This window comes from Quercus robur, chromosome 11, assembly GCF_932294415.1.
Source record: "Quercus robur chromosome 11, dhQueRobu3.1, whole genome shotgun sequence".
Lineage (NCBI taxonomy): Eukaryota > Viridiplantae > Streptophyta > Magnoliopsida > Fagales > Fagaceae > Quercus > Quercus robur.
This window is the reverse complement of record NC_065544.1, coordinates 750,933-764,429: the sequence shown is the minus strand read 5'-3', so window position 1 is coordinate 764,429 and position 13,497 is coordinate 750,933. Positions and strand designations below refer to the sequence as shown.

Below are 13,497 nucleotides of genomic sequence, written 5' to 3'. Positions count from 1 at the left end.
TACAATAAAATCTATCCTAACACAAACTCTTAAAAAATTTTGTAAGAAGAGAGTTTATGGCAAGTAGACTTTGACAACCTGTATTTCTAAAACACTTTAAACAAAACTCATCAAGGCATCTTTGTGTGAAACAGAAATAATAGATTACATACAAGTAATAAGAACCGTGTGTATAAAGAAAGAAAAAAAACAACACATGCAAGGGTAGGTGAAAGAAACATACATCATCATATAAAGAAAATAAGTACAATGTATGTCAATAATGGTCACAAGACCCATGTACCAGAATAAATGTATCTAAAAAAGAGAAAAGAAAAAGATACATGTAATCCTCACTACATCCCTCAAAAATATCAACACTCCCCCTAACAAAAATGCCATATACTAACTCTCTCCCTAAGAATGACTACTCTCATATCCAAAACTACTCCCCCTTTTTGTCACGAGTGATAAAGGGTAAGAGTGTTAAGTAGACATCTCATCGGTAGAGCTAACATCTCCATCATCATCATCATCAGAAGCATCATCGTCATCACCATCATCCTCATCCTCATCCTCAAAATTAGAAGCCACTAGAGGAGGTGGAGGAGAAGCCTCAGGAGCAGAGCCACCCATAATCGCCTGCTGCCATGCAATACGACTGACACAAACGTTCACCTAATACAACTCTGTAGAGAGTGTATCAAGGCGAGCATCCATGCGCTACAATTGCGTCATGATGTCTACAAGTGCCACATCACTCGTAGAAGAGGAGGGAGCGGTTGTGGATGGAGCAGAACGAGATGGAGCCGAATGGGAGGGAGGAGCTACTGAATTCGACTGCCGTGACCTAAATTGTGCCTTGCTATGTTTAACGGTAGTGGCGTCTATGGCACACATGACAGAAAAATGGTTGGAAAAGGGAAAAGGAACAGAAAAATGGCATAAAATATGCGTGATAGCTGAAGGGAAAATGAGCTTATCACGGTTAGCCGTATCCCTATACACATCTATATGAGAAAGAATGAAAGGTGAAGGAAAATCAATAGTAAGATGCTCAAGAATAGACAACAGAAATCGAGCACGAGGCTTTGTGATAGAGTTGTAGTGAGAGAGTGGGTGCAAAAAAAAAGTCATCACTATATTTATGAATCTAGGACCTTTAGCAAAGGCCTTACATGGTGTAAGCTGACGATCACCCTAATCAGAAAGGCGCTTGCAGAAAGCATAAATCATTTCGTCTTTGGGCACATTCCTCAGATGCTCACATTCGGGGTAGTTAGGATGCTCTACCCTCGGAACACGAAGCACATCCACAACAAGCTGCGGTGTGACAACAATGCGCGTACCTCGAACGCGAGTATGAAAGAAAGATACTGAATAATCGAATTCATGCATGTTGTAGTAAAACTCCTAAAACAACACGGATGGACATGTGACCAGGACGTCACACAGTGACTCCCAACCCCGACTGTGAATGACATTGAGTAAGTCAGTGTCGGCAAAGTCTACCAAAATGACTCGACATTCCGAATGAACACCTCGTTGAGAAAAGTTCTCTAAGATGTCCTTTCGGGCATCCTCATCACGGAACCAAATATGAGGAGTAGGATCAAAAGATGAAGACGATGCCCCGGAACGAAGAGGGTTTCGGGACGGAGTTGACTTACGCTTAGGTGTCATAGACACGACTAACGTAAACAGAAAAGAGAGGGAGAGAAAGAGACAATCAGAAAAGTCCCAACACATTTCAAATATAGCAAGTATATTGAAAAAGAAATACGTATGCATGAGGAATGCATGAACATGTGACATGCAAAAGAAATTGCATCATGGGCTTAGCCCAATCCAAACCTACCAGCACACAATCAATTTGCACACATCTAAATGCATGATAATACTGTTATAATGTTTATGTGATGCAATGCATGAGATTTAAAACTCATTTAAGCAAAAACCCATCCCAAAATTTCAACAATAACTCATCAATTTTTCAAAAACCCCAAAACTTAGGTTTCAAAACATAAAAATGCATGTAAATGAGAGATTCAAAGCTTACCAAGTGAAGAAAAACTTGTAAAAGCTTGAAGAAACCTTGAGGAAGAAGTTTGGAGTGAGTGAGAGAGGTTTGGGAGGAGAGAACAAGAAGCTATCAAGAGAGAGATCGAGAGAAATGAGAATCGGATTCGCTGGACCTTTATATAGAAGGTCAGTAAATCTCGACAGATAGAGGTTTTGAGAGGTGTCGAGCCATCTGTCGAGGAAGGTGTCGAGAAAAACAACGTTGACAGATGCAGGTGTCTAAAAGGTGTCAAGGTACAAGGCAAAGACACAAGAAAAGAAGCTCGATTGATCCACCAGCTGTTGAGAGGCTATCGAGGATCCAAGAACTTTCTCGATCGATCCACCTAGCTGTTGAGGAAGTGTCGAGATTGCGATAAGAAACAGCTTAAAAGCTTAATAGATAGCCAGGTGTCAAGATTGCTAAAAATCAGTTTTTCAAGAATGAAAAAATAAAGATATGAATGCAATCAAGCATGCAACTCAACCAAGGATCCAATTAACATTTTACGCTCTCAAAATCATCTCTCAAGAACAATTTTAAGCACATAGATCCCAAAAACACACACACACACACACACACACACACACACACACATACTAAACAAGTCTAATCAATTTTATATTTCAAAAATGTGTCAAGATAGTTTAGTGAGCATACGTTAACACATGTAAACTTTGTGATGGCCAAATCACATTGTACTTGCACATGTATCAGGAGTAACAAAGAATATTGCGTGTTGTGTGTGCAAAACATCACAAGATTGCATAAGTGTATACATGTTATGACGATTTGAGATATGAGAAAATCACTTTAACTCACACACAATCATAACTGTTTGATGGGGACTATCACCTTCGAGGTACATCCTATAACTCCCACATCTCCTAGAATACACGCTTGCAATTATATTTAAAGCATTTCGATCTTTTTTTCTTTTTATTTTTCTTTGCATATTTTTTTTAAGCAAATCATGCATGGGCATATAAGTAATAGAAAAGAAATACACAATTATGTTAAGCTCTTTGAAAGTTCAAAAACGTGTACAAAAACACTTTTGAACGTTTAGACCCCCAAAAACCAATTTAATCAACACACGCAATATGTTAAACAATAGTGTGCGGAAACTTAACATATGCTATAACATGGTATTGATTAAACAACTATCTAAGCCACAACAAAATAAACCACAGCAGATAATGTAAAGGCAGAGATAGAGAGGAAGGAAGATGCAAACACAGCGATAACACCAGATATGTTATCGAAGAGGAAACCGAAGACCTCGGCGAAAAACCTCTCCGCCGCCCTCCAAGCGGTAATCAATCCACTAGAAAATACAGTTGGGATACAAGGACAGCAATAGACCCTCCAAGCCTAATCTACCCAATGCACCTAAGCCCTCCAAGCTTCTTGCTCCAACGAGGTTGCGCCGAACCTTTTTCTTTTCTAGCTTTCCGGATTCCGCTACTACACCGTAGCATCAACCAATGAATATTGGCTCCTTCCTAACTGCTTCCCAGAACTCCAAACGTCTGTCTCACAGAGATGATAATGGTGAGAACCAGGTTTGGTATAAAGGCCTCTCAAGGATTTGACAATGGAGAGGAAGAGAGTGAGGGATTTTGATGAGACTCTAAGGTAGAGATTGTGGGTAAAACAATCTGGTTTTTCTTTAGGGTTTCTCTCTCAAAATTCTCTCTGGAAGCTCTCTTTCAATCGTGGGTTAAAAGGGTATTTATACTGAAGAGGAGTGGAATGCGAAACGTCAGGTTTTTCCAAAACAGGGGTGGCTCGCGGCTTGACCTCGCGGCTTGACTAAGTCGCGAGTTCCAGTCGCGAGTTAACCGTATGGCCAGTTGTCCTGTTTTGTCCTGTAGTGCTCCAGCTAGCATGACTGTTCATCTTCCAGCATGCTTGGCACGTGTGCAGATTCTGGCGGGTTGAAGCCGCGAGTCCAGTCGCGAGTCCCAGCCGCGACTCTCTGTATTCTTGCACACTCTTGAGCAATCTTCACACTATCTCACTCACTACCCTTACAACAATCCCACCTAAATACAGGGTTACTAAATGCTGAATTACAAGCAAATTTGGCACGGAATAAAGCCAATTAGATGGTTGAATAAATTCAACCTTACACTCTTGACCTTCCAATTTTGTTATATTGAAACACACAAATGTCATTTCATGATTGGCGGGCAACAATGGTGAGATGGTTATTTATGCCTTTCTCTTAGGATTTTCTAGTCCTTCCCGTCAAAAAGTATGATACAAGTGTTAAGTACAAGAGATCACTTAACCTTACTAATCACAAACACGAGCCACAAAACTCACTTGCTTAGTTGTGCATAGAGATACTCATCTAAGCTACAAGAGATACAAAATTTAGAAAATTTTGTTTCAATGGACATCCAAGGTACACAAGTACCAATGTACACATAACACACACTGTTTTTGTATTTTCTAATTTTTCAATTTTTTTAAAAATTTTTATATCAAAAACAAAATAAACAAAATTGAAAACAAACAAAAACATGTTAAACAAAGCAAAGTCAAAAAAACTAGACTGACTAAGAAAGAAAGCAAAAAACACAAGTTAAGCAAAAACAAAAACACAATGAGAGAGAAGAAAGTGATAGAATAACTTGGAGTCATTTTCCTTCCACACCTTGAAAAAACATTTCCTTTGATTAAGCCCTTGAACTGGCAGTAGGGAAGAATTGAAACCGTTCAAGTTCAAAAATAACATGAGGGCTTTGAGAAGATCTCCTAGGGGAGCAAGAGAGGATTGAAGCTTATTCTGGCTTACAGATGCTATCATGCCGTTGCTTTGTTGAGTGGCTAACCACTTATAGCAATTTGGTCGAGTATGACCAACAACTCCACAATGATGACAAAGATGCTGCTTCCTTTGTTTAGGCTTTTGAGAGTTAGCCTTCTTAGCCCTAGGGTTTTTAGCTTCCTTCTTATCTTGCTTAAGGGGTGCTCCTAAGATAGATTTATCTTTGTCTATATTTTCACTAGCTATATCGGTTTTAACATCATTGTTCTCAATAACATTATTATTAGGAGGAACAAAAACAGTAGTACTAGTAGAAGCAATATTAGAAAAAGAGAGACCATACCCTAAACCTGTTCGATCAGAAGCAGATTTCTGAAGACAAAACATCTCATCAAGTTTTGCACTTGAAGTCCTCTCCAATTGAGCTCTGACTTGAAATAGCTTCGCTTTAAACTTCTTGATCTTCTCAGCTAAGAAATTGTTCTCAAAACTCAATGCTCCAATAGTCTGATTAGCTTCATCAAACTTTGTGGAAAGCTCTTCACGATTAAGTTCCATATCATTGAGCTTCTTGATAGTCAGCCTATAAAGTTTCTCATGTTTCTCAGAAAGCTTGTATAATTTCTCATAGGTTGTATGGATATCATCTTGATCATCCATCTTCTCAAACTTGGACTCCACAAATTCTTCTTCTTCATCCACATCTTCAATAATCCCCTCAGTAGGATTGACAGTGGTAGTGAAGGCATTCAAGATTCCGTCATCCTTATTGTCGGAATCATCCTAAGGCTTAGTGTCGCTCAAAGTAGCAGCAAGTGCCTTGCTCTTCCCAATGCTTTTGAGATATGTAGGACACTCCTGTTTCATGTGACCGAAGCATGCATTGAAAGTGTAAAAGCAATAAAATTCCAAGATCCACAAATAAGAGATGCTTTGTTGCAATTAGCACAAACAAGTGAAGATCCTAAAATAAAAAGTGAAGCTAATTGTTTAGCAACATATGAAATTGAAAACTTTGAGTTCTTATTGGGTATGACTATTTGGTACGACATATTATTTGCTGTCAATTTTGTTAGTAAAAACTTACAATTAAAAGACATGCACATTGATGTTGCTATAGATCAATTAAAAGGTCTCATTTCTTATTTTAAAGGATATAGAGAAAATGGATTTATATCTGCAATGAATGCATCTAATAAAAATTGCATTGGAAATGGAAATAGAACCTGTATTTTGTGAGAAACACATAATTCATAGAAAGAAACAATTTGATGATAATTTTCATAATGAGACAACACGTTCTACTAAAAAATCTTTTAGAATTGATTATTTCTTATATATAGTAGATAAAGCAATTAGTTCAATTGAGAATAGATTTGAACAATTTCAAATATATGAAGATATTTTTGGTTTTCTATATAACTTCACAAAATTGAAATCACTAGATGATAACACTACAACAAAATGTACTTTCAGTGACGAAAAAATTCGTCACTAAAAGTCCAGTTTTTCGTCACTAAGAACCTTTAGTGACGAAATTGGACTTTTAGTGACGAAATTCGTTTCGTCGCTGTAGCCCCGTCGCTAAAAGTCTTGGCGACGAAAAATTTCGTCACTAAAAGTCCGATTTGTTTAAAAAAGAAAAAAGCTTTTAGCGACGAAATCGTTTCGTTGCTAAATGTTTTCCTCGCTAAAAACAATATTTAGTGACGAAAATTTTTCATCACTAAAAACCATTTCAGTTTATTAAATCATATTTAGTGACGAATAATTTCGTCACTAAAACTACTTTCAGGTACATATAGTGACGAAAAAATTCGTCACTAAAACTATTTTTAAGAAAATCCAGGCACATATAGCGATGAAAATTTTCGTCACTAAAACCATTTCTTACAAAATTGTACTACATTTAGTGACGAAATATTTCGTCACTAAAACAATTTTTTGTTGCTATATTTGTGACGAAAAAATTCGTCGCTAAAACTTATTTTCTGTTTTTATTATTTTCATGGCTTTGATATTAACTTGTAACCTGTCATTACATTATTAAAATCTTACATTTGATTAACACATTTATTTCAACAACACATTTATAAAAAATCAATCTATACATTCCACAAGTTAAAATTAAAATAAGTATCTAATTCAAACTCCTTCCATACAATAATTGTTTGCAACACATACAATAACTTAAGATGTTTTATAACAATACAAAAAATGTAGCATAATATAATTAGAATCAACGGAAGATGTCTCCATATGTCTTCAAATAATGCCAAAAGTAAATCCCCTAAAGCCACCAATAAGAAATCTGCACAAATTTAAAAACACTACTACATTAAAATCGTAAAGTAAAAACATTAACTATGTTATAAAAAACATTTCTAACAATGCATTTCTAAAGGAACACAATTGCTACTAATCAACAGGTTTCATTCACATTTGCAAGAAATTAAAAACACTCCCAATATGAATTTAAACCACCTTATAACATCATGCAAGCCACCCGCTTGCTCCAACACAACAACCCATCACAAAACCAATTTCCAACATCACAAGTATAGTGCTTACAAATATTGAAATCAAATGAAGGAACACAATTGCTACTAATCAACAAGTTTCATTCACATTTGCAAGAAATTAAAAACACTCCCAATATGAATTTAAACCACCTTATAACACCATGCAAGCCACCCGCTTGCTCCAACACAACAACCCATCACAAAATCAATTTCTAACATCACAAGTATATATAGAGTTTTATAAGTTTTTATCTAGAATATACTTACTTTGCTCAAGTTAAGTTTACAACTTTCAGAAAAAATCCAAAGTTAACTTGTGTTCTTCACCTTGTTCCTCACAATCCCAATGATCAAATGGCTGCAGTCATCAACACATTCTATGTATCAATAGGATTTCACCCGCATGCAACACATAGAACAATGAAGCTTTACCTCTTAATGGAGACAATGCAAGAATTTCAATAAAAAGATGACTCTCAATCTAGAATACCATAGATTTACATAATAAATAATAAGTAGATAATTGACATAAAGTCATTAGAATTAGGCAAATCACAACCAGCATTGAGAAAAAGAAGGAAACACAATGTTATAGTAAATAAAGGTGTTAAAGTACCCTATCAAGAAGTCTTTCACTGCTTAGGTGTTAAACACATAGAGCATACCTCAAGATATATAGCACCCCGGTCACTCCATGTCATATGGATGCAAGATCTTCCAAGAGCTGCAAACCAAGCATCATCTCTCCTATTTAAAGAAAATTCCATGAAACAATAAGCCATAGTAACTCAAGTATACATTAGTTACAAAAAGGCATAATACAACATAATGTGGATAAGTAAACAAGTAGACCAAGAAGATATAATCACGTACATAGAAGACCATCAAAAGCACGAACAAGGAGCGTTTTGATTTAAGTTGAAGATATTGCAAGAAAATAAAGGATTGAGGCCGAGAAAAATAGACATACTACATTTACTCAAATTAGAGTTGCACATGATCTAATACAAACAAATTCAATTCAATTTTGTCCCATGTAGACTAAGAAATCTTATATTCACCAGATCAATTATTTATCTCCAGTCATCAACAACAACTAGCTGAGGGAAACTCATTCATTTACAAAGAATGTTATTTGTCCAACAAAGCTGCATAGATTTTAAAAATGTTGTAAGGCTCTACATGACTCCTTGCGCATCACTTAAGTGTCTATGCAAGCACCTGGCTCACCTTTGACAGCTCTGAAATAGACACAATTTAATATAGATATCACGTTTAACCTTATTACAATCAATATGGTAGTTAGTGTTATAGGAAACCAGTGAAAAGCCAGAGGTGGGGGCATCCTCCAAAACAAGTGGGTCTACACGAAAAAGTGTTCATATATATATATATATATATACATGTTTTATAGAAACATTTCCTATGAAATGCTTCATATATAGCCAAGAGTCTATATAGCACATATCTTATGAAAACATTTTATGAAATGCATGGCCTTATGAAGAGACCAAGTGTTCATATATGTATGAGTTTTATAAAAAAAAAATTCCTATGAAATATATTATTGGCGTTTAAGGTGTAGCAAAGTGTATGAAATGAATGGCCTTACAGACTTAGCCAAGTGCCCACACACATCTCTTATGGGAACATTTTATGAAATACATGCCCTTAAAGGCTTAGCCAGGTGTATAAAATGCTTGAGCTGAAAGGCTTGGTCAAATGTATGAGCTTAAAGGGCTTATCCAAGTGTATGAAATGCTTACCCTTTAAACTTTAAAGTGTAAGAAATGCATGACAAAAGGCTTGGACAAATTTATGAGCTTAAAGGGCTTAGCCAAGTGTATGAAATGCATGGCTTTAAAGACTTAATTACATGAATGTTTGCAAATATTTATAAACTATGGATGAAACAAAAATCAAGCCAAATCATAAAATAAATAAGTTTCTACAAATGTTACAGATACCAAACATCACAATCTTAATAGGAACCAAGTAAAATACTATAAAGTCTATAATAGCATTTTGGCTTTAAGACTTTACTTTCATTTCATTTCAGACCAAAAGAATATCTCTAGATTGGTGATGAAATAAACTCATTGATCCAAACTAAAAAATAAATAAAAACAAATAAATAAAAAATAAACTCATTGAATATGAAATAAATAAATCCAAACTAATCATTGACAAACAAAAAAATAAAAATAAAAAACCTTACCGAATCCAGATCGTCGCGAATGGTCCAAATCGGTGGTGAAGAATTCGTCGCGAAGGGTCCAAAACGGCGTCGAATGGGTTCGAATCGTCGAGAATGGTCAAGAATGGGTTCGAATCGGCGACGGTGGGAGCTAAAATAAAACTTCAAAACCGTTGCGAATGGGTCCAAATCGGTGACGAATGGTTTCGAATCGGCGACGAATGGGTTCAAATCGTCGAGAATCGGTGACGAATCAGTTGAAATAACACTTCAAAACCGTCGAGAATCGTCGAAAATGGGTCGAGAGCTGAAACAACACTTCAAAACCGTCTTGAATCGTCGAGAACCGTTGAGAATGGAGTTTGAATCGTCGAGAATGGGTCAGGAGCTGAAACAACACTTCAAACCGTCGAGAATGGGTAGAGAACCATTAAGAATGGAGTTTGAATCGTCAAGAATGGAGTTTGAATCGTTGAGAATGGAGGTTGAATCGTTGAGAATGGGTTGGCGTTCAGCGACGAATGGTTTGGCTTTTGACGAATGGTTCGGCGCTGAAATAAAATGGCTTTTGGCTTTTGGCAGAAATAAAAGAGACGAATGGGTTTAAATAGTCAGGTCTTTACCGACGAAAATTTTTCGTCGCTAATGCCTACTTTGTCGTCGCAAAAGGTATATGGTTTTTAAGTTTTTATACTTTTAGTGACGAATTATGAATTTCGTCACTAAAAACATATAAGTGCAAAAATATTTTTATTTTTAGTGACGAATATTTTTCGTCGCTAATTCTTCCTTATAGCAACGAAAGGATTTTCGTCACTAAAGAGCCCAGGCTTTGTTAAGATTTTTAGAGACGAAATTCATATTTCGTCACTAAAGCATACTTTTAGTGACGAATTATGAATTTCGTCACTAAAAACATATAAGTGCAAAAATATTTTTATTTTTAGTGACGAATATTTTTCGTCGCTAATTCTTCCTTATAGCAACAAAAGGATTTTCGTCACTAAAGAGCCCAGGCTTTGTTAAGATTTTTAGAGACGAAATTCATATTTCGTCGCTAAAGCATACTTTTAGTGACGAATTGTGATTTCGTCACTAAAAACATATAAGTGCAAAACTATTATTATTTTTAGTGACGAATTTTTTTCGTCGCTAATACTTCCTTATAGTGACGAAATGATTTTCGTCACTAATACTATCCACAACAATACCTACAGTGACGAAATATTTCGTCACTAAAAATTTCAACTTTTAGCGACGAAATATTTCGTCGCTATAGATTAATTAAACTCGCGCCAAAGTTTCCCTCCACTGGCGCCCATTTTTCAAATCACAATAGCGACGAAATTTATTTTTCGTCACTAAATGTTATAATTCTTTTCATTATTAGTGACGAAATTCATATTTCGTCACTAAAGCTATATTTTTAGCGACGAAAAATATTTCCTCACTAATATTCGTCGCTAAAAATACATTTTGTTGTAGTGTAATAGTTTACAAAAATACTGTCTTAAACTTGAATCTTTTCTCAAACATGATGTTTATTATGATATTGATGATTTAGATTTATTTCAAAGTTAAACGTTTTAAAAGAAATTTTACAAATAAAAGATTATACTTCAATTGACATACTAAATTATATAAAAAGATTAAATTCATTTCCAAATACATGCATTGCTTATAGGTTTTTACTAACAATACTTGTTACAATTGTTTTTGTAGAAAAAAGTTTTTCAAAATTAAAATTAATAAAATCATATTTAAGATTGATAATGTCCCAAGAAAGAATAAGTGAATTAGCTATATTATTGATTGAAAATGAGATGTTAGAAGAACTTGAATACAAAAATTTAATTAGTCAATTTACATCTCAAAATGTGAGGAAACTAGATTTTAAATAAAATATATTATAATATAAAAATATTAAATAAATATTAATTTAATTAATACTTAAGTATAAAAAAGACTACATTTTAGTTCTCACTTTAGGCCCAAAATGTATAGAGCGGCCCTGACTATTGAGCTCGTTTATGATTCTAAATAAAAGTTGCAAGGGAATGACTCTTGGAATACGTGACCCATCAAGAAGTTTGGACCATACAAAAGAGTTGACAAGGTTATCGAATTTGATGGTAGATAATTTAAGATTTCAAATGCAATTCCTCATAAGTAGAATAATCATCGCCACATTTCTACTATGATGATTTTAATGGTCTCTCCCTACAGAATTTTATTGTTAATATACTCAGTAAGCAATTTGGAATAGATATTGCAACTATCTTAGGGCTTGTGGGATAAGTATATCCCATTTAATCGGAACACAAAATAAATATCAAGCATTTATTTATCTTGCTTCGTCAAAGACATTTACATTTGCCATCAACGGAATGTTGGCTCGCATACTAGTCATAAATGCACTTATTAAAAATCTATAATCCTTGAGGAAATATTTTTATTGGTAGATGATCTCCGAAGGACCGAAGACCTTAACCAGTTCCACCAAAAACACCTTTAAGCTTTTTAATCTGAGCTGTGTCAAGGAAAGTAGTTGCTGCTACCAATTCAGTAGGTAAATTGTTTCCAAACAAAGCATAGTCCAGAATTTGGAGACCTGGGCTTGAACTACTGAAGCTAACAAATCCAATAGCCACAGTCCCTCCCGTATTTATTTCGAAGTGAAGTAATCCTTGAGGGAAAACTATAATGTCACCCTTCTTAAGGGATTTAAAGTAAACAGTGTTAGCTGAGGAAACAAACCCGGCAAGGATTGTTCCTTCCGCAACAAATAAGATTTCTGAAGCTCCAGGATGTGTGTGAAATGGCACAACTCCGCCAGGTGCCATGTCTAAACGACCAAAAGAAATTCCAAGGCCATTGATACCAGGAAATTGCGCAGCGAATGCTGGAGTCAACGCGGCTTTAAAAAGATTTGAGGTGTTACCAGGATTGCCTAGGCCAGAGAAAACAAAATCATTCACTGTGACCTTTGAAGGGTCCTTGCAAGAGTAGCCTGCAGGGCCTTGAGGAGCCGTGAGGTCACCGACACAGAAGTCTTGCACAGCAGCATGGGAGCTGGTGAAGAGACAGAAAATGAAGAATAAGGGAAGCATCATTCTCACAAATATTAGATAAGCCTATGTTTATTTTTAGCTTTTAGAGTGTGTTTGAAGGAAGGTGGTCTTGGTGTCAATTATATAGAACTTTGGATATATGGATATTTTTTTGGCGTAGCAATTCGTTGATTTGGATACGCCCATGCAGGACTTCAAGGGCAACTACAGGAAGAAACAAACAGATATTGAGCTAGCTGCAGCTGCGGCGCCACCTTAAGGCCAGGGTGGTCCTTAAGGACAGGGTGGTCCCACCCTCACCTAATTTTTATTTATTTATTTATTTATATATAATAATTTAAAATTTTTTATTTGTCTATCTTTCAAAAAATAATTGGGAACACTCTCAGTTTTTTTTTTATACAAAAAAATTAAATTTTGCTCCATAATTTATTCTACATTTAGTGGATGAATGATTGCTTGGTTGTATATATTAAAAAAAATGTAGCTTGTAGTATTGATAATGAAACTATTATGCACTGATTTCAAAATATGAAAACTCTTAGAAGGCAATTGTAAATTTTATGTATTTGCATGTTTTTTTTATTATTGTTGTTGTCAATATATGAATTTCTTTTTTTATTAGATTGTATAATTTATATTTCTTAAAAAATACATTGAAAAAAATTCCTGGAGTCGCCACTAACTAGCTATGTTCCATGTTTGTTGTTATCTTTTTCCACAAAACAACAAGATGTCCCTTTTTGTTCTAAATATCTTTCGCATTTACTATGGTACATGTTTTCTAAATTTCACTTCTTTTAGGTATTACTTTTAAAAATAATCTAAAATTTTAAAATGTTGAAAAATAAGTTGTACCAAATAACACTTAATTATATGCATTATAT

The 13,497-nt window shown here is 35.1% G+C and overlaps 1 protein-coding gene and 1 long non-coding RNA gene across 2 annotated transcripts; both read right to left on the bottom strand.

Annotated features, from left to right (window-relative positions):
• Window positions 1–6,858: 6,858 nt before the first annotated feature.
• Window positions 6,859–10,102, bottom strand: LOC126707374 (uncharacterized). Its single transcript, XR_007648921.1, has 3 exons — window positions 9,561–10,102; window positions 8,008–8,089; window positions 6,859–7,131 (listed from the first exon to the last, which is right to left on the bottom strand). It is a non-coding gene; the product is annotated as an uncharacterized LOC126707374 (long non-coding RNA).
• Window positions 10,103–11,855: 1,753 nt separating this feature from the next.
• LOC126707371 (auxin-binding protein ABP19a-like) lies at window positions 11,856–12,705 on the bottom strand. Its single transcript, XM_050406982.1, has one exon. The coding sequence runs from the start codon at window positions 12,650–12,652 to the stop codon at window positions 12,026–12,028; it is 627 nt and encodes a 208-aa protein (XP_050262939.1). The 5' UTR covers window positions 12,653–12,705; the 3' UTR covers window positions 11,856–12,025.
• Window positions 12,706–13,497: the final 792 nt, after the last annotated feature.